We start from the raw sequence: 22605 nt of genomic DNA, 5'->3' as shown, positions 1-22605 counted from the left end.
CTGTGACCCTCCAACCTAAACCAATTTCTTTTCGTCCATGAACCTATCTACGGATCTCTTAAACGCCCCCAAACTAGGCGCATTTACTACTGATGCTGGCAGGGCATTCCAATCCCTCACCACCCTCTGGGTAAAGAACCTACCCCTGACATCGGTTCTATAACTACCCCCCCTCAATTTAAAGCCATGCCCCCTCGTGCTGGATTTCTCCATCAGAGGAAAAAGGCTATCACTATCCACCCTATCTAAACCTCTAATCATCTTATATGTTTCAATAAGATCCCCTCTTAGCCGCCGCCTTTCCAGCGAAAACAATCCCAAATCCCTCAGCCTCTCCTCATAGGATCTCCCCTCCATACCAGGCAACATCCTGGTAAACCTCCTCTGCACCCTCTCCAAAGCCTCCACATCCTTCCTGTAATGTGGGGACCAGAACTGCACACAGTACTCCAAGTGCGGCCGCACCAGAGTTGTGTACAGTTGCAACATAACGCTACGACTCCTAAATTCAATCCCCCTACCAATAAACGCCAAGACACCATATGCCTTCTTAACAACCTTATCTACTTGATTCCCAACTTTCAGGGATCTATGCACACATACACCTAGATCCCTCTGCTCCTCCACACTATTCAAAGTCCTCCCGTTAGCCCTATACTCAACACATCTGTTATTCCTACCAAAGTGAATTACCTCACACTTCTCCGCATTAAACTCCATCCGCCACCTCTCGGCCCAACTTTGCAACCTGTCTAAGTCTTCCTGCAAACTACGACACCCTTCCTCACTGTCTACCACACCACCGACTTTGGTGTCATCAGCAAATTTGCTAATCCACCCAACTATACCCTCATCCAGATCATTAATAAATATTACAAACAGCAGTGGCCCCAAAACAGATCCCTGAGGTACACCACTTGTAACCGCACTCCATGATGAATATTTACTATCAACCACCACCCTCTGTTTCCTATCCGCTAGCCAATTCCTGATCCAATTTCCTAGATCACCCCCAATCCCATACATCTGCATTTTCTGCAGAAGCCTACCATGGTGAACCTTATCAAACGCCTTACTAAAATCCATATATACCACGTCCACTGCCTTGCCCCCATCCACCTCCTTGGTCACTTTCTCAAAAAACTCAATAAGGTTAGTAAGGCACGACCTACCTGCCACAAAACCATGCTGACTATCACCTATCAATTCATTACTCTCCAAATAACTATAAATCCTATCCCTTATAATTTTTTCCAACATCTTGCCGATCTTGTTGGATTTCTTTGCAGCAAATTAAATCGAAGTGAGAGTTTCGCTACTTATGCTTGGGCGGGCATGATAGGAAAGTTTTAGGAAGCCATTGTGGACATCTGGCATTGGGCAGGATCCATACAGATTGAAACTTAGTGGCAGCACTCTGCCAAAGGCACTACTGGTCGTGTCTGGTTGAATGCTTTTTGAAAATCAAAATTACATTATTTCCACTAATTCCCCATTATCCACGCTACTACTTGCATCCCCAAAAAACTACCAACTAATTTGTCGAATGCGATTTTTCTTTCTTAAGTGCGTGCTGACTCTACTCAATCATATGATTTTCAAAGTGTCCTGTTATCGCAAGTAGTGCATTTCAGATCTTAACCTCTTGCTCCATGAACAGGGTTTTGTTCATGTCGCCATTGCTTCTTTTCAGAATCACCTTAAATCTGTGCCTCTGGTTCTCACTCCTTCCCCCAAAGGGAACAGATTCTCCCCATCTAGACATCTCATGATTTTGAAAACCTTTATCAAATCTCAACTTTGTCTTTTCTTCTGCAAAGAGAACAATGCCAGCTTCTCCAACATATCTGGTAACTCTCCTCTGTCTGTACAGGAAGGGAGGAAGAGCAATAGTAATAGGGGATTCTATAGTCAGGGGAACAGATAGGCACTACTATGGCCATCAACGTGACTCCAGGATGGTGTGTTGCCTTCCTGAGGTCTGTGATGTCACTGAATGGCTGCAGAGCATCCTGAAAGGACAGGGGAGGGGAGCGGTGCGGCGTCGGCGGAGGCAGCAGCGGTGACTGTGTGTAATAAGGCAGAGGTCATGGAACATATTGGTACCAATGACATAAAAACAAAGAAGGATGAGGTCTTGCATCAAGAATTCAGAGAATTAGGCTGCGGACGAAAAAGCTGTAATCTGTGGATTACTCCCAGTGCGGCGTGCTAGCAAGCACAGAAATAGGAGGACAGTACACATGAATGTGTGGCTTAAGAGTTGATGCAGGAGGGAGGGTTCTAGATTCCTGGATCATTGGGACCGTTTCTGGGGAAGGTGGGACCTGTACAAGCGGGACGGTGTACATCAGAACCAGAACGGGACTAACATCCTTGCAGGCGGGATTGCTAGCGCTGTTGGAAGGAGCTTAAACTAATGCGGCAGGGGTAGGGGACCTGTTAGAAGAACAGGTACACGGAATAATAGAGTAAAACATCCCCTAGGTCAGAGGGAGTACAGCTCTTTTAAGTTCCAAGGGAGTAAGGCCAGACCGGATGGCCTCTACTTTATGCCAGGAGTATTGCAGGTAAAATGGAGTGAAGGGCAATGATTGACACATGAAATTGTGATATAGTAGCCATCACAGAGAAGTGGTTGAGGGAGGGGCAGGACTGGCAGCTCAACATTCTGGGGACAGCACTGCCCAAAAAGGAAACGGCGAGGGGAAAGGCCCAACATGTTCCTTCTAGGGTGATAGGAAGGAGTAACAAGCCCAGAGAATCATGGATGACCAGAGAAATTCAGGATACGATGAGATGGAAAAGGGAGGCTTTTAAGGGTACGATGGGAGCAAATCCGTGGAGGCATTAGTGGAGTTCAGAAAGTGCGTGGTGGAGCTTAAAAGGTCAATTAGGAGAGCAAAGAGGGGATATGAGAAATCTCTGGTTGGTAAAAGTAGGAAAAATTCCAAAATAGTCTATAAGCATGATAATGGAATGAAGATAACCAGAGAAAGAGGGCCCATTAGGGACCAATGGGCAACCTGTGGGTGGAGCCACAGGACATGGGTGGAATGCTGAACAATACTTCACATCTGTCTTCACCCAAGAGAATGAGTATGAAAGTTTAGAATTCAGGGAGAGAGACCATGAGGTTCTTGAGCAAATTGATAATTAGGAAGGACAAGGCATTGGAGGTACTGGCAGGCTTAAAAGTGGACAAATCTCCAGGTCCAGATGAATTCTGTCCCAGGCTGCTGTGGGAGGAAAGGAAGGAGATTGCAGGAGCTCTGACCTAAATTTTTAATTCCTCTGAGATAAGCAAAGGAACTACAGACCAATGAGCTTCACAACAGTGGTAGGGAAACTATTGGAGAAAATTCTGAAGGAGAGAATCTACTTCCATATAAAAGCAAATTACTGTGGATGCTGGAATCTGAAAGCAAAAGAGAAAATGCTGGAAAATCTCAGCAGGTCTGGCAGCATCTGTAAGGACAGAAAAGAGCTGACTTTGTCAAATTTGATTGATTTTTGTTTGAGGTGATCAGGTGTGTAGATGAGGGTAGTGCAGTTGACGTAGTCTATATGGATTTCAGCAAAGCCGTTGACAAGGTCCCACATGGGAGACATATAAAGAAGGCAAATCACTTGTGACACAAGGTAATTTGAGGAGGTGGATTCAAAATTGGCTCAGGGGCGGCACGGTAGCACAGTGGTTAGCACTGCTGCTTCACAGCTCCAGGGTCCTGGGTTCGATTCCCGACTCGGGTCACTGTCTGTGTGGAGTTTGCACATTCTCCTCGTGTCTGCGTGGGTTTCCTCCGGGTGCTCCGGTTTCCTCCCACAGTCCAAAGATGTGCGGGTTAGGTTGATTGGCCAAGTTAAAAATTGCCCCTTAGAGTCCTGAGATGCGTAGGTTAGAGGGATTAGCAAGTAAATATGTGGGGATAGGGCCTGGGTGGGATTGTGGTCGGTGCAGACTCGATGGACCGAATGGCCTCCTTCCGCACTGTAGGGTTTCTATGATCTATGATTTCTATGAGTTGTAGGAGACAGAGGGTGATAACAGAATATTGCTTTAGTGACTAGAAGCCAGTGTCCAGTGGCGTAGTACAGGGATCTGTGCTGGGTCCCTTATTATTCGTCATTTATATAAACAACATAGATGACTATATGGGGGACAGGATTAGTAAATTTGTGGATGACACAAAGGTTGGCTGGATGGTCAACAGTGAGGTTAAGTGTCTTATGCTATAGGAATATATAGACGGAATGGTCAAATGGGCAGATAAGCGGCAGATGAAATTTAACCCTAAAAAGTATGAGGTGATACACTTTGGAAGGAGTAATTAGACAAGTATTCAATGAACAGCATGACACTAGGTAATTCTGAGGAACAAAGGGTCCTTGGCTTGTTTGTTCATAGATCTCTGAAGGCGAAAGGGCATGTCAGTGGAGTGGTGAGAAAGGCATATGGGACACTTGACTTTATAAATCAAGGCATAGATTACATAAGCAGGGAGGTCATGTTGGAGTTGAATAGAATTTTGGTGAGGCCACAGCTGGAGTAGTGTGCGCAGTTCTGGTCACCACATTACAGGAAGGATGTGATTGCACTGCAGAGGGTGCAGAGAAAATTCACCAGGAGGCTACTTAGGATGGAACATTTACATTATGAAGACAGGTGGTTGGGGTCAGACAGAAAGAGGACGTGTCCCCGTTTCCACTTGCTCTGACACTTTTTGTTCAGTTCACGTCCAACCCTTGTTGCCCCTTGTGATGCCTGGCCCGTATATTGTGGCTTGTTGTCTCCTGAAGCTTTTCTATTTTTATTCATGTTAGTCTTCTTGTGCGGAGTGGTGGAGGAGGGTGTATTTATGTGATGGGGGAAAAAGGGAGGTTCTTTTGTTTGTGAAGTACTTGGGGGTCAGGGAAGGAGAAACTTGAGGAGGTAAAGAGGGGGCCTGATGGGGGGGGGGGGGGGGGGGTGGGCTTGTGTACTGCATTGGGTAGAATCCTAAAATATTCTGTAAATGCCTAGAGCTGTAGTGGTTAACAAGGGAAACGTTCAGGCCCCTTGGGGACCCGGGGGGTTATCCGTGTGAGTGTCCTCGCTGGGTATTGTGAGGGTGATGAGTTTCCCTCAAGGACATGTTTGAGGTGCAGAAGACTGTGGGGGACCTGGATAGGGCAAGTAGGGAGCAATTGTTTCCCTTTGTTGGGACCTCCGTCCCGGGAGGGCATAGTTTCAGGATAAAGGTTAGTAGATTCAGAAGGGATTTGAGAAAATACCTTTTTTATTCAGAGGGTGGTAGCTATCTAGAATCCGCTGCTTGGGGAATAAATGAGGCTGAAAGTCTTACCACTTTTCAGGTTGTATTTGGGTGGACCTTTGAAATCTCTTGATATTCCCTGTTCTGGAACCCATGTTGGAAAATGGGGTTAACCCATCTTTGGTGATAATTGTTGTTTTGATGATAGTGTGTATCAGATTTGATGGGCCGAATGGCCTTACCTCCAATGTATGTCTCTATGGTTCTATGATTCTAGGTGGTTAGATGGATAGACTTGGGTTGTTTTCGTTGGAGCAGAGAAGACGGAGGGGTGACCTGATTAAGGTGTACAAGGTTATTAGGGCAGGAGGTTTAAGGGGGGTGTGAGGAAAAACTATTTTACCCACAGAGTGGCGATGGTCTGAAATGTGCTGCCTGGGAGGGTGGTGGAGGCGGGTTGTCTCATATCCTTTAAAAAGTATCTGGATGAGCACTTGGCTTGTCATAACAGGCCAAGTGTAGGTAAACGGGATTAGGTAGGTAGAGTAGGTGGTTCTCATGTGTTGGTGCAGACTTGATGGGCTGTAGGGCCTCTTCTATGCTGTACAATTTTGTGACTTTGTTATCCTCACCCCTGGAAACACTCATCAATCTTTTCTACAACCTCTCAAAAGCCTTCATGTCCTTCCCAAAGTGAGGTGCCCAGAGTTGGACACAACACACCAGTTGTGTGTGATAAATTTCATCACTACGTCCTTGCTCCATTATCACCACAACATATTTCCATCTGGTTATCTGTGCCTTCAGCTCACCACAGTTATTGACCACATTTTGTATTTTTAAAATGTATTCATGGATGTGGGCGCCGCTGGCTATGTCAGCAAGCATTGCCCATTCCCAGTTGTCCTCTAGAAGGTGGTGGTGAGCCATCTTCATGAACCGCTGCAAACTATGTGGCATTGGTGCACCCACACGGCCGGTAGAGAGGGAGTGCCAGGATTTTGACCCCCCGACAGTAAAAGAATGACGATCTATTTCCAAGTCAAGATGGTGAGTGGCTTGGAGGGGAACTTGCAGGTGGTGGTGTTCCCATGTATCTGCTGCTCTTGTCTTTCTAGATGATCGCGGTCATGGGTTTGGAAGGTGCTGTCTAGGGAGTCTAGGTGATGTATCTTTTAGATGGTACACACTGTCATCAATGTGCATTGGTGATGGAGGGAATGAATGTTTGTGGATGGGATGTCAATCAAGCATTTATCTGGATGGTGGATTGGCCATGTTAAATTGCCTCTTAGTGTCAGGGGGACTAGCTAGAGGTAAATGCATGGGGTTGTGGGGTAGGGCCCGGGCGGGATTGTGGTCGGTGCAGACTTGATGGGCCGAATGGCCTCCTTCTGCACTGTAGGATTCTACGATTCTTGCCATAGGACTCCGGGCCTCTGACCAGCTCCTGTAGCGACATTATATGGCTGGCCAGTTCAGTTTCTGGTCAATGATAACCCGTCAGGATGTTGATAGTATTGATTCTTATTCTGCAATGGTAATGCCATTGAATGTCAAGATGGTTCGATTTTCTCTTGTTGAAGACTGCCTGGAACTTGTGTGGCACAAATGTTGCTTGCCACTTGCCAGCCAAAGCCAGGATATTGCCCAGGTCTTGTTGCATTTGGACATGGACTGCTTCAGTATCTGTGCAGTCACGAATACTGCAGTGGGGAGAGCAGAAGTGCGGAGAGATTAGGAATAAAGGGGAAAACATTTGACGACTAGGTGGAAAGCAGAGGCCTAAAGATAATAGAATACTCTGTCCACTGCTCATTCGCTTTTTATTGAGAGTAGTGCCCTGGGCAGTTGTCCATGGTAGCTGTCCACATGAAAGACCAGCTCTGTGTTGTGGACCCCCTGGAAAGGCTCTGTGGACAGGAGTACATAACAGCATTCTCTGAAGTTCCAGTATGAATTGTTAGTCTGTACTTTTCTCTCTGCAGGTGACGAGCATTCTATTTTTGAGAACTCAGCTTATCCTGCATACCAACCTTCAGTAGTTTACCTAATACAGAGATTAGGTTCTCTGATCTGCATTTACCTTGTTTACCCTTCTCATGAACAGCTGTGTCAAATTGGAAAAATGCAGAGTATATTACTATAAGCTGAATGATGTATTTATATATTGCAGTTGAGGAATTCTACAAACATTACTCTGTGTTCTCCTGCATGTTACAAAATAATGTATTTTGAGTTGGAATCATATCAAATAGTCAATGAGGTACAAATCAGTTTCAAGGCTGGCTCTCAACAAATCAGGGAAATTGATGTGTATATTGCTGGTATCAGCAGTTACAGATAGAATGGCTGATACTTTGTGAAGCAACTTGAGGAAACGCAAACTGTGCAACAAGATATTTCATCAATAAAAAAGGAGGAAGAAAACATCAAAGGACAAAATCCAAGTGATTTTTGTTTGACAAATATCGTTTGTGCGTGAAGGAAATAGGGTCATGTATTAAATTATGTAGTAATTCTACTCTTATGAACATGGTTCAAAATTTAGTTTAGACTGCATATTCACAGAGAACTATAAATACTTAGCTTCCCCTTCCATCGCCTTGGGCTGATCCAAACCTCAACTGCTTGTGCCCTATCTCACACCATGTTCTGTTCACTTATCACTTGCTCACTGACCTATATTGGCACTGCCAACGTCTGAAACTCAAGCTCTCACCCTAGTGTTAAGTCCCTCCACAGTCTCGCCCTCTTTTTGTCTGTAACTATCTTCAGCCCTATAACCCTCCAAAAAAGCTGCCTTCCTCCAATTCGAGCCCCGTTCATCCCGTACTCCCTTCTCCACTCCACCACTGACCGGGACTTCACCTGTCTGATACGTTCCTGTGAAATGCCTTGGGACATTTTACTATGTTGAAGGTGCTATATAAAGTGGAGCTTGGTACTGCTGCTGTTACACATGGACATACATAAAAACAAATAAGCAGCAACCAACCCTCAGTCAGTGACATTCAGATAAAAATAAATGGCCTCATCTCCGTTTATCATCTCATAATATCCAGTGAGTGGTCAGACCGCAGGGACATGAACCTAGGGTTGCTGAATTTGCACAGTGTAACAGCAACAGTGTTAACTTGTTATCTGCTCTTGGTTGCTTCCCATACAGTAGCCAAAACCCACGGAACCACGTCTAAAGGACAACAACCTCAAGGAGAGAGGACGATGGAATGCGAGCAGATAACATCAACAAAAAAATAGATGTGCCTTTAAATTACTCAGGGAGTAGTAGAAAGTGATGGGCGGCATGGAATTGCTTCTAATGTTGGAACAAGAAACTAAATGCAGGGGAAAATTATTAGTAGAATTCTTGTGGAAATTCCCATTATAACATAAGCTGTTACCTAAACTCTCCCACCCAGCTGCAGAAGCATATTTCCTTCTGTTTCATAACCTAAAATTAGAACTAAGCCATTCTGCAGCAAGCATTTATTTCCCACAAAATGGACAGTGGAAATCCAGAACTCTCTCTCACAAAAGGCTGTGGATGCTGAGGCAATTGGCAGTTTTGAGATCAAGTCTGTCTTGATTTTTGCTATGTAAGGGACATGGCGCTAAAATGGGTAAATAAAGTTGAGGTATCGATCAGTCATTATTTACTAAATGTTGAAACTGGCTTTGGGCTGAGGGACCTGCTCCTGTGTTTCTGGTTAATGGTCATTGAATAATTCTCCAAATTTATGTGTTGGAATTTTTCACCTTGTAATCCTGTTTTGTTCACTTCATATTTGGTCACCATAGGCCCTCATAGCAAAAAGGAGAGTTTGGGAGGAAACCTACTGTCCAGAAGATGTCCATCAATCTCCCTCAGGTCCCTGGAAAGTGTCCATCGTGATCCAATGCTGCTTCGCAGTGGAGTAGCAGAGTTCACACACGCTGTAAGGAGCTGGCTTCTGCCATTCCGGCATTTTCTACCAATGTGATGGGGTCTCCCATTGCTTTAACGGATGAGTGCTCAGCAAAAAAAAAGTTTACAGTCCACCAATGTATTTTCCTCCCTTTCACATACTACTTAACCTCCAGTTGGACTTTAAGTAAATTAAGAGGAAGATTCGTGAGACCATGTGACAAACCCTCCAATCTTCTACTGTGGCAGCTTACCGTAGTTTCTGAATATTGGATGCAATTCCGGAAAGTCGGTAGATGCCGTCCACAACTCCATGCCTCTCAATAAACTCTGTGCAGCTTTTAAGTACCTGAGGGACTGAGGAGAAGGGGAGACTTGTCAAAAACAGAAAATAAAACATTCCTCTCAGGTTCAAGAGAAAGAAAACAATCATATTTACACTCAGCGCCAGGTAAGCAATTTCCTTTCCGATCCTCCTCTACCAGGTAAACCATGGTTATAAACATAACTGCGTACAGGCGTCATGAATCCAGCTGGAAATGTTCAAGCATTCTTGGACAGGTGCACCGTTCAGGGATGTTTTGGAAGAATATGTTATTTTATCCTTGGAAGTACTGGAATCACCTCATCCTAACCAACCTCCTTCTCCATCAATTTGCTACTTGCAGCTTTGTACAATCCATCAAATCCATTGAATCTCTAGAACGCAGAAGGATGCCATTTGGCCCATCGAGTCTGCACCGACTGTCTGAAACAGCATCTTACTTAGGCCCATCCCCGCCCTATCCCTTAAATAAGTCTGCTCCAGAAACACTACCAGCCATTTTCTGCATTGAGTTTACTGCACAAGGTAATTCACATTCAATTGACACAATCATATAAAGGTCTATTCTGCAAAACTGTCTGAATGCTTAGGTTAGGATAAAGGCCAATATCAGTTACTCCAGGCTGATCTGTAAACAATTGGCAGAGTTCCCCATCCCACTGCCTTTCAACGTGAGGGAGCTCCTGGATTCTGTTTCTCAGCAAATGTTTTGCTCGTCTCATTATAGTATTTTCGCCAAATGTTTATTGAAATGGTTACACCTTCAGCAGCTTTTGTAACTAAATAAATAAACCCCTCCCAAGAACAGTACAATGTGGCTCAATTACTCTGAGAGCACAGAGTATGTTTCTGTTCTACAAACTCAAACCATTCATAGATTATGTTACAACAATCCCTCTGCTTAAGTTAAACAGGATCATAGTGAATTCACTGCTAAAATCTTTGAAGGCCAAAACAAAGGAGGTTTTCAGTGTACTGACAGATCGGAGACTCCAAAAAGTTGAGAAGCTCCTAGACATTGCCAGCAATGACAGGCATATCTTACCAGAGATTCTCCCTGGACTGCAGGTGTCAATGAAACCAGAGGAAGCCAGTACAGACTCTCAGGTAATACTGAGATGTCTGTACTTATTAGTACACAAGTAGAAACATGCACCATTGAATAGATCAGTCAGCTAAACGGAATCATGTTTTAAAACTGCAGTGGATCACCAGGTCAAGATTTGTAAGGAGGATAACTCTTACATTACGGCATCCATTATACCTAGCCATTTTTTTGCTGAATGTTCAATTCATAGATTCTGAAAACTTTGTGAAATAAAAATGCAATCAGCACACAAGGGGCTAAAAAGCAGCCAACTTTCAGGCAGGAGAACATTTAAGGGGTTGAGGGGTTTTCAGATTTATTCAACTTTTTAGTTTTTTATTTATTTAAAGTTTATTTATTAGTGTCACAAGTAGGCTTACATTAACACTACTGCCATACTCTGGCACTTGGGTACGCTGAGGGAGAATTTAGCATGGCCATTGCACCTAACCAGCACATCTTTCAGACTGTGCGAGGAAACCTGAGCACCTGGAGGAAACCTACACAGACATGGGGAGAACTTGCAGACTCCGCACAGACAGTGACCCAAGCCGGGAATCGAACCTGAGCCCCTGGCGCTGTGAGGCAGCAATCCTAATCACTGTGGCACCGTGCCGCCCCTCTGAAGATACATTATTGGGTAAGCTCTCCCCCAATACTCATCCCTTTCCTACTATTGCTTTGTTACACACCCGTAGAATCTTACCCTTCAATTCAAGAATAAATATTTTTGGAGCATTGTAACAGATGAATAAGGAAATGGAAGACTCAATGGATTCTCACAGTTAACCACAACACAACATAATGAGATGTTAATCTGTACGTCATCACAATTGTTCAATGGACAGTGTGGCGCTAAATCATAAATAACACAGAAGTTTTCAAGTTCAATCCCTAATGCACTGACTTCAGAAAATAAATACCTACAGTCATATAATTCCACACTAAGCATCGAGACAGCAAGCGGAATCTTTACAACAAATCTGTCCAGAATCAATTTCTCTTCCCACCCAAACAGAAAAGCTGATGCGGCGGCTAATATTTTCCCTCAATTCACATTACTAAAACAAATTAGCCAGACATTATCTCATTGTCATTTGCAGGACATTGCTACGTACAAATTGGTTGATGTGCTTCCCTATGACATTACAACAGGGGCTAAACTTCTAAACTTTCCAGGTGAAACTGCAATTTACTTGTATTTATTTTGATCTAGTAAACTGTAAATGAGGCTCATGATATGGTCTTGTCTACACTGAGCCGACCAAATGTGGACTGGTGACTGTTTTGTGAGTCTCACAACACCAGGTTAAAGTCCAACAGGTTTATTTGGCAGCACAAGCTTTTGGAGTCTCGGTCCTTCATCAGGTGAGTGAGGACTTGTGTTCACAAACAGGGCATATACAGACACAAACTCAATTTACAAGATAATGGTTGGAATGAGAGTCTTTACAGGTAATCAAGTCTTAAAAGGTACAGACAATGTAAGGGGAGAGGGGGCCGAGCACAAGTTAAAGAGATGTGTGTTGTCTCCAGCCAGGACAGTTAGTGAGATTTTGCAAGCCCAGACAAGTCATGGGGGTTACAGATAATGTGACATGAACCCAAGATCCCGGTTGAGGTCGTCCCCATGTGTGCGGAACTTGGCTATCAGTTTCTGCTCAGCGATTCTGTGCTGTTGTGTGTTGTGAAGGCTGCCTTGGAGAACGCTTACCTGAAGATCAGAGGCTGAATGCCCGTGACTGCTGAAATGTTCCCCGACTGTGAGGGAACACTTCTGCCTGGTGATTGTCGAGCGGTGTTGATGCATCTGTTGTTGCAGCGTCTGCATGATCTCCCCAATGTACTCAGAATCCATTCACATTGTCTGTACCTTTAAGACTTGATTACCTGCAAAGACTCGCATTCCAACCATTATCTTGCAAATTGAGTTTGTTTCTGTATATGCCCTGCTTGTGAACACAAGTCCTCACTCACCTGATGAAGGAGCGAGACTCTGAAAGCTTGTGCTGCCAAATAAACCTGTTGGACTTTAACCTGGTGTTCTGAGACTTCTTACTGTGCTTACCCCAGTCCAACGCCGGCATCTCCACATCATGACTGCTTTGTGAAACATCTCTGTTCAATATACAAATGTGACCCAGGGCAGCCTGTCCTTTTAATTCTCCACCTTGTTGCTACTCTGATCTTTTTGTCCATGGCCTGCTGCTGCTGTGTTCCAATGAAGCACAAGGCAAACTTGAGGAACAGCACCATATCTTTCTTTTATTCATTCTGCAGCCTTCTGGACACAGCAGTGAGTTCAATAATTTTAGATTGTAAACTCTGCATCCATTTCATTTTGTGTATCTTTGCTGGTTTTGGCTTTTCTCTCTTTTTTCTGTTTTCAGACAGCAGCTCCTCATGACCCTGCCATCACACCTCTGTCAGATCCATCTTTTGTTTCTTTCTGTCCCATACCGCTCCCTTTGGCCATGAACAAACTTTCCATTTAATCATTCAAAGAACAAAGAACAATACCGCACAGGAACAGGCCCTTCGGCCCTCCAAGCCTGCGCCGCTCATGTGCCCAACTAGACCATTCGTTTGTATCCCTCTATTCCCGGTCTGTTCATGTGGCTATCGAGATAAGTCTTAAACGATCCCAGCGTTTCCGCCTCAATCACCTTGCTTGGCAGTGCATTCCAGGCCCCCACCACCCTGTGTAAAATACGTCCCCCTGACATCTGTGTTGAACCTTGCCCCCCTCACCTTGAACCCGTGACCCCTTGTGTTCGTCACCTCCAACCTGGGAAAAAGCTTCCCACTGTTCACCCTATCTATGCCCTTCATAATTTTATACACCTCTATTAGGTCGCCCTTCATCCTCCGTCTTTCCAGGGAGAACAACCCCAGTTTACCTAATCTCTCCTCATAGCTAAGACCCTTCATACCAGGCAACACCCTGGTAAACCTTTTCTGTACTCTCTCCAAAGCCTCCACGCCCTTCTGGTAATGTGGCAACCAGAACTGGACGCAGTATTCCAAATGTGGCCTAACCAACGTTCTATACAGCTGCAACATCATATGCGAACATTTATATTCTATGCCCTGTCCAATAAAGGCAAGCATGCAATATGCCTTCTTGACCATCCTCTCCACCTGTGCTGCCACCTTTAAGGATCTGTGGACTTGTACACCCAGGTCCCTCTGTGTGTCTATACTCCTGATGGTTCTGCCATTTATTGTATAGCTCCCCCTTACATTAGATCTACCGAAATGCATCGCTTCGCATTTATCTGGATTAAATTCCATCTGCCATTTCTCCGCCCAATGTTCCAGCCTATCGATATCCTGCTGTATTGTCCGACAATGTTCATCACTATCCGCAACTCCAGCAATCTTTGTCATTCAAATCATTTATATATATCACATGTATCACGCTTTTACCAGCTTTCCCGTTTTGTTCTTCCTCCCATGTCGCACGCACGCGCAACCCCGAGTTCCCTCTGCTCCTCCATGCCCATACCTTCTAGAGTTGAATCCTATATTTTATATTGTCTCCCCATGTTCTTCCTACCAAACTGAATCACTTCACATTTCTCTACATTGAACTTCACCTGCCACTTGTCTGCCAATTCAGGGATCAGTGTTGGGACCACAATTGTTTATAATTTACATCGATGATTTGGAGTTGGGGACGAAGTGTAGTGTGTCAAAGTTTGCAGATGACCTTAAGTTGGAGTGGTAGAGCAAAGTGTGCAAAGGACACTGAACATCTGTAAAGGGATATAGATAGTCTAAGTGAGTGGGCGAGGGTCTTAGAATCTTAGAAATCTTAGAAACCCTACAGTACAGAAAGAGGCCATTCGGCCCATCGAGTCTGCACTGACCACAATCCTACCCAGGCCCTACCCCCATATCCCTACATATTTTTACCCACTAATCCGTCTAACCTACGCATCCCAGGACACTAAGGGCAATTTTTTAGCATGGCCAATCAACCTAACCCGCACATCTTTGGACTGTGGGAGGAAACCGGAGCACCCGGAGGAAACCCACGCAAACACGAGGAGAATGTGCAAACACTCTGGCAGATGGAGTACAATGTTGGTAAATGTGAGGTCATCCATTTTGGCAGGAATAACAGCAAAATAGACAATTATTTAAATGGTAAAAATTGCAGCATGCTGCTGTGCAGAGGGACCTGGGTGCCCTTGTACATGAATCGCAAAAAGTTGGTTTGCAAGTGCAGCAGGTAATTAAGAAGGCAAATGGAATATTGTCCTTCATTGCGAGAGGGATGAGTTTAAAAACAGCAAGGTTATGTTGCAGCTGTATAGGGTGCTGGTGAGGCTACACTTGGAGTACAGTGTACAGTTTTGGTCTCCTTACTTGAGAAAGGATATACTGGCACTGGAGAGGATGCAGAGGAGATTCACTAGGTTGATTCCGGAATTGAGAGGGTTGGTTTATGAGGAGAGACTGAGTAGACGGGGGCTATACTCTTTGGATTTCAGAAGAATGAGGGGAGATCTTATAGAAAAATATAAGATTATGAAGGGAATAGATAAGATAGAAGCAGGGAGATTGTTTCCACTGGCGGGTGAAACTAGAACTAGGGGGCATTGCCTTAAATTAAGGGAGAGCCGATTTAGGACCGAGTTGAGGGGGAACTTCTTCACCCAAAGCATTGTGAATCTGTGGAATTCCCTGCCCAGTGAAACAGTTGAGGTTACCTCATTGAATGTTTTTAAGGCAAAGATAGATAGATTTTTGAACATTAAAGGAATCAAGGGTTATGGTGAGCGGGTGGATAAGTGGAGTGGAGTCCACGAAAAGAGCAGCCATGATCTTATTGAATGGCGGAACAGGCTCGAGGGGCCAGATGGCCCGCAGTTCTTGTACTTCTGGAGGGTGAAAAACATGGGGAGGAGGTGGGGAGTGAAATTAATCGATGAATGAGGGACAGGTATAATCTGCCTACCAACCTTTATTGATTGATAAAATATCTCTTTTTTTTAGTCATTTGTGAAACATGGGTGTCACTGACTGACCAGCATTTATTGCCCATTCCTAGTTGCCTGAGGGCAGTTGAGAGTCAACCACCTTGCTGTGGTTCTGGAGTCACAAGTAGGCCAGGCTGGGTAAGGGTGGCAGGACATTAGTGAACTAGATGGGTTTTACTGACAATCGACAGTGGTTTCATGGTCATCAGTAGGTTCTTAATTCCAGATTTAAAAAAAATTGAATTCAAATTCCACCATCTGCCATGGCAGGATTCGAACCCGAGTCCCTAGAACATTAGTTGAGTTTCTGGATGAATAGCCAAGCAATAATACCACTCAGCCATCGTCTCCCCCTCATGCCCCCTTGTGTCAATAATTAGAGGCATGGTACATACATACTGTGTTAATGAAGCAGCTTCTGTGAAGTAGGAAAGCAGTGGGCACTGTTGTTTCTGCAATGATAAGGATAACATGGAAAGAAGATTCATCCATTCAAAATGGACTGAACAGGCAATAAAGGGATCGGATATCAGAGATTAAATTAGATAGCAGTCCTGGCAGAGACCGTCTCCACTCCAGACCCTTTTTTTCCTTTCCATGATCACTGCATCAATCTAATATTTTTCTAATGCTACCCTTGTCCACTTGAGCAGTAACAATCCAGTCCAGACTGCAAGTGTCCTCACTCCAGGTACACTGCATGCAGAGTAGCCAATCAAATTTCAATTTGGATCGAGTCGCAGGCGATTCTGGATTTGCTCTCATTTTGCAGGGTATATCATGGCAAAGAGCATTGTAAGAGCTGGTATTATTCTAAGACAACAATGATTAGTTTCATTCAGTTATAAAGATAGGTTTACATGTCATTAAAATCACCATTTTATTTCACAGGGAACATTCCAAAGCCACATTTGGTGACAATTACTTTCACTTTGCTCACCTGTTATAGATAAGGACGGGAGCCTGAGAACGCATATTCCTTCAACTCTGACCACTTCCTTTGCCCACGATTGGTGGCCATGGCTTCAGGTGCCTGGACCCCAAGCTCTGAAAAGGTCTCCACAAACCTCACTGTTTCTCTGCCTCTCTTTCCTCCTCAAGATATTCCTCAACTCGTACCTGCTTGGCCAAGCTTTTGGTGATCTGTCTTATAATTCCTTCTTCAATGTAATAACAGGCCTGTGAAGATCCTTGGGTTACTTTACTTCTCCCTCATGTATATGCATCAAGACCACTCTCTAAATTATTCAATATTCTCTACTTGAACCATTCCATGTTGTAGTGAGTTCTACATTCTCACCACTCAGTGTAAATAAATATCTCCTAAATTCTTTATGTGATCAGTTATATTTATGTCCCTTCATTCTGGATTCACCTATAAGTGGAAACATTTTCTCCGTTCACCCTTTCATCTTATAATATTTGTAAAATGCAAAGCTGCTGGAGCGCAGTAAAACCAAACAGCTATTACCACAAGAAAATAAAGAGAAAACTAAAAGGGCATGTGAAGAGACAAACTCTGCATAGTATTATGGGCCAGGAGACTTCCTGTTGTGTATAAAAGTCAACAGATCTCCCACACAACAAGATAAAATTCATTTGGCACACTGACATGCCTATGTAAATCATCCAGCATGGACATTGGAGATTTGTTGAACTTTATACAGAGCACGAGGCCTCTGCTGAGTTTGACAGTTCTCCACTTAGCCCCTTTTTTTACATCCTATCCCAATACCTGTTTAATGTTCTCATTTGTCATCCTGATGCACAGGAAATGTGTTTCTCAGTTCAGGTTACGTTTTCATTATTTTAGAAAACTGACAGGCTGTCTGGACTGAACGTTTTATCCCAAGGTACCAAGAGAGAAAAGTATTGATTTGATTTATTACTGTCATATGTATTGGTACACAGTGAAAAGTATTGTTTCTTGCGCTCTACAGACAAAGCATACTGTTCATAGAGTACACAGAGGAGAAGGAAACGAGAGAGTGCAGAATGTAGTGTTACAGTCATAGCTAGGGTGTAGAGAAACTTAATGCAAGGTAGGTCCATTCAAAAGTCTGATGGCAACAGGGAAGAAGCTGTTCTTGAGTCAGTTGGTACGTGACCTCAGACTTTTGTATCTTTTTCCTGACGGAAGAAGGTGGAAGACAGCATTTTCTGTTTTTGTTTCAGATTCCAACATCCACAGTATTTTGCCTTTATGTTATCTCTCACTGTCCTGTCTCAATCTATCTACTGCTGAAATCCACAAGCGTATTCCTCTCAGAGTGACTTCCACAATGCTCTCCTGGCAGCTACCTATCCTTCAACATTCCTAAAGTGCAGCTCATCCAAAACTCTGCTGGCCACATTCTAATTCATGCCAGTTCTACCCAATCATCAACCCTGTGCTTGCTAATTGTTCCAGCCATGCCCTGAATTTTAAACTTTTCATCTTCATGGTGGCACAGTGGTTAGCACTGCTGCCTCACAGCGCCAGGGACCCGGGTTCAATTCCAGCCTTGGGTCACTGTCTGTGTGGAGTTTGCACATTCTCCCCGTGTCTGCGTGGGTTTCCTCCAGGTGCTCTGGTTTCCTCCCACTGTCCAAAGATGTGCAGGTTAGGTGGATTCGCCATGCTAAATTGTCCCTTAGTGTTTCAAGATGTGTACTGGGGCAAATACGTGAGGTGAAGAGAATGGGGTGGGCCTAGTAAGATGCTCTGTCGGAGAGTTGGTGCAGATTCAATGGTCTGAATGGCCTCCTTCTGCGCTGTAGGGATTCTATGATTCATGTTCAAATCCATCAATAGACTCACCCTCCCCACCTCCAAAAAACCCAGCCCTACAATCCTCCAATATCACTCCTCCAATTCTGGCCTGCTGTGCATCTAGACTTTAACTGTTTCACCACTGGTGCTCATGCCTTCAGCTCTGTAGACCCCAAAGCTCTGGAATTCCCTCCCGACACCTCTCTGCTCCTTTAAGATGTATCTTAAAACCTAACATCTGTTTCAGTATCTTGTGTGGTTCAGTGTCAAATTTTACCTGATAAACTATGAATTGCCTCAGAATATTTTACAATGTTAGAAGAACTAAGAAGCTGGTGTATCCTTGAGGGTACATCGAGCTTCCAAATTGTACTTCGGAAGAAAATAATTGAAATTAGGCAATGAAGTTAATCTGTTTTTGTTGGTCGAGGGATAAGTGGTGACATCTTAATCACTGATTTGTTCAATCCATCACTGCAAATTTGATTGAATTTTAAACCCTGATTCACCAGATCTTAATCACCGAATTAAATGAAAGGATTACTTCGCTGAAGTAATTTCCCTGAAAAACTGCTATTACATTTCAGTGTAATTCAAAGTACGTGAAGCGCTTGAGATCTTTGACATACAGCCAGGTCACGGTTTGGAGACATAGTCCCAGGCGGGGCAACTGGGGCAGGGGCAGCCTGGGGCAGGTCAAGATAATCTCTGGGCTCCAGCCACATGGGGGGGGACGACCTGTCTGGGATCTGGAAAGTCCAGGTGGCATGTGAAGATTGCCCTCAATCAACTCTTCAATTGGTCTAATTGGCTATCCACCGCTGGGCAGATGGGTGGCCATCACACCTCACATGTTGCCTCCCTGGAAAGACTGGCACATGCCCACTTCCAAAGACACCTCCACCTCAAGATGAAAATTCAGCCCAAAGTTTCCAGCAGAGATCACAGGGTGGAAAAGAACGCTGGCTGAAATTTCCCCTCCCCTGGCCAAGGGGCACTGTAGTTTTCCCACCAATATCCTAGCTGTGGTCAGTTAGCTTGGCTGATTTGCAAAATGAATCTCTCAATCTTTAAAAATGTCCACCTCATTAGCCAGGTGCAACTAAGTCAAGAAATTCATCAATGTTAAACTGTGACCATGATTCAAAGCTCTTCCACTGACACAATCAGACATTGCAATCACTTCACCCTTTTGTTTGAGGTTCATTCTAAACATTACTAAATTAATTTTCCACCTCACACCAAGCAGGAACATGCTCAGAAAGTACAGCAAATGAGGCTCTGTCATTGAAACCAAACCACAAGCACAGGACACGAGTTAGAAACAAACCTATTCTGATGGGCATAGCGGAGAAAATGCACCTTATTAGCACCGAGAAGAGAGTCGAGCTGATGTGCAATTGCAACCACTATGCAATATACATTTTGACAATTACTAAACCAGATAAACATTTGCCCAAAATAACATTATTAGATTGAATTTGCTGGTCAGGTAGTGATTAAGTGCGGTATCTGTGTTGTGATCTGATATGAAACATTTCCCATGAACGTAATATGTTTTGCTTTCTTACATTAGAGTCCGTCGCTTAGCAATGATCTGACTGAAGATCATTGTTTTCAGCAGCCCTCCTGGAGAATCTTTGTCTGCCAGAGTCACAGAGCCTCAATATAGTAAACAAAACTAACAAGCTCTTCTGATATGATCAAGCTCTTCAGCCAACAACAACTTGTAGTTATATAGCAGCATTAACCAAGTAAAATATTCAAGGCATTTCAAAAGGAGATTGACACTGAGCCACAGAAGATGTGAGGACAGGATTTTGAAAGCTTAGTTGATTAGGGAGGTGGTGGGTAGTTGTATTGTCACAACTGCCAAAATTGGGGAGCTGTCTCACAAACTAGACACAGTCATACTCTCAGAATTATACATTAACAGATCATGTCCCAGACACACCTATCATTCCTGAGTAGAGGTGGTGAGACAGTGATATACAGTCAGGAGGGAATTGTGCTGGGAATCCTCAGCACCTACACTGCACCCCATAAAGTTGATATCATCAGGTCAAACATGGGCAAGAAAACTTCTTGCTACGTATCACAGCCCTCCTCCACATACCCCAAATCTCAGCTGATGAATCAGCACTCTACCACACTGAACACCACTTGGGAAGCACTGAGGGTGACAAAGATGCAGAATGTATCTGGGCGGGGGACTTCAATGTCCAACACCAAGGGTGGCTTGGTAGCACCATTGCTGACTGAGGTGGCAAAATCCTAAAGGGCATAGCTGCCAAACTGGATCCATGGCAGATGGTGAGGGAACCAATAAGAGAAAAAAAACGTACTCAACCCCTCATCCTCACCAATTTGTCCATGACAGTATAAATACGAGTTATCACCAAATAGTCCTTCTGGAATCTAAATCCCCTCTTCTCATTGAGGATAGCCTCCATCATGTTGTGTGGCGTTACCATCTTGCTAAATGGGATAGAAACACAGAAACTAGGAGGAGTAGGCCATTCATTCTCCTCCATCATTCAATATGATCATGGCTGACCCTCCAACTCAATGCCATATTCCTGCTTTCTCCCCATACCCCTTGAAGCCATTATAATCTAAAAGAAATTTATTTTTTTCTTGAATATGTTCAGTGACTTGACCTTCACAGCCTTCTGTGATAGACAATTCTATAGACTCACTACCCTTTGAGTGAAGAAATCTTTCCTCGTGGTCTCCCCCATATACTGTGACTGTGTCCCATGGTTCTAGATTCCCCAGCCATCCTCCCTGCATCTAGTCTGTCCAGCCTTGTTTGAATTTTATGCGTTTCAATCCAATCCCCGCTTATCCTTTTGAACTCCAGTGAATACAGACCCAGTTGAACCAATCTCTCCTCACAGGAGGGTCCCGCCAACCCCTGAATCGGCCTAGTGAACATTCGCTCCACTCCCTCTATGGCAAGAACATCTTTTCTTAGATAAGGAGACCAAGACTGCACACAATACTCCAGGTGTAGTCTCACCAAGGCCCTGTATAATTGCAATAAGCCATCCCTACATCTGAACTCAAATCCTCTTGCAATGAAGGCCAACATACCATTTGCCTTCTTAACTGCTTGCTGCACCTGTCTCTCCACTTTCATTCACTGATGTACAAGGACCCCGGGTCCCTTTGTACACCCACATTTCGCAATATATATTACCATTTTAATAATACTCCTACTTTCTATTTTTCACAACAAAGTGTATAACTTCACATTTAGTCACATTATACTGCACGTGTTTGCCCACTTACTAAACCACCTTGAAGCCTCCTTGTGTGATCCTCACAACTCACAATTCCGCCCAGTTGTGTTTTGTCAGCAAACTTGGAAATGTTACATTTGGTTCCCTCATCCAGGTCATTTATATATATCGTGAATAGCTGGGGCCCAAGCACTGATCCCTGCGGTACCCCACTGGTCACTGCCTGCCCTCGGAACAAGACCCGTTTATTCCCACTCTCTGTTTCCTCTGTGTCGCCAATTCTCAATCTATGTTAATACATTACCACTTATCCAATGTGCTTTAACTTTGTCCACTAATCCTCTTATGAGGGACCTTATCAAAAAACGTCTGCAAGTCCAAATACACCACATCTACTGGTTCTACAAATCCTCAAAAACTCCAATAGATTTGTTAAACGTGATGTGCCTTTCATAAACCCACGCTGGTTTTGTCCAATCCCATTAATGCTTTCCAAATATTCTGTTATCATGTCTTTTATAATAGACTCTAGCATTGCTAGGATTCTGTCGGTGCAGACTCAATGGGCTGAATGGCCTCCTTCTGCACCGGAGGGATTTTATGATCTTCCCACTACTGACGTCAAGCTATCTGGTCTGTAATTCTACCTTTTCAAATAGTGGGGTTACATTGGCCACTCTTCAATCTGTAGGAACTGCTCCAGAGTTTATAGAATTTTGGAAGATAACCACTAATGGATCCAATATTTCCAGGGCGATTTCATAGACTTCGAACAGATCGAGAAACTCAAGACTGGGCATCCATAAGGCCATCAGCAGCAGCAGAATTGTACTCAACCACAGTGTGTAACCTCATGGCCTGGCATATCCCCACTCTATCATTACCACCAAGCCAGTGATCAATCCCGGTACAATGAAGAGTGCAGGAGGACATTCCAGGAGCAACATCTGGCATTGCTAAAAATTGTGTCAATCGGTGAATTTACAACTCAGGACGACTTGCATGCCAAACAGCTGCACTTGTTAGACAGAGCTAAGTGATCCCAC

General features: G+C 44.1%; 1 protein-coding gene across 1 annotated transcript in view; it reads right to left on the bottom strand.

Moving 5' to 3' along the window:
* LOC144480062 (rho GTPase-activating protein 32-like) overlaps positions 1–22605 on the bottom strand; it is a 159999-nt gene that overhangs the window by 62555 nt on the left and 74839 nt on the right. Inside the window, exon 6 of the mRNA XM_078199235.1 lies at positions 9417–9519. Coding sequence (XP_078055361.1) covers positions 9417–9519 — 103 coding nt within the window. The remainder of the gene's footprint in view (positions 1–9416; positions 9520–22605) is intronic.

This window comes from Mustelus asterias, chromosome 27 (assembly GCF_964213995.1).
Source record: "Mustelus asterias chromosome 27, sMusAst1.hap1.1, whole genome shotgun sequence".
Classification (NCBI taxonomy): domain Eukaryota; kingdom Metazoa; phylum Chordata; class Chondrichthyes; order Carcharhiniformes; family Triakidae; genus Mustelus; species Mustelus asterias.
This window is presented reverse-complemented; position numbering and strand designations above follow the sequence as displayed.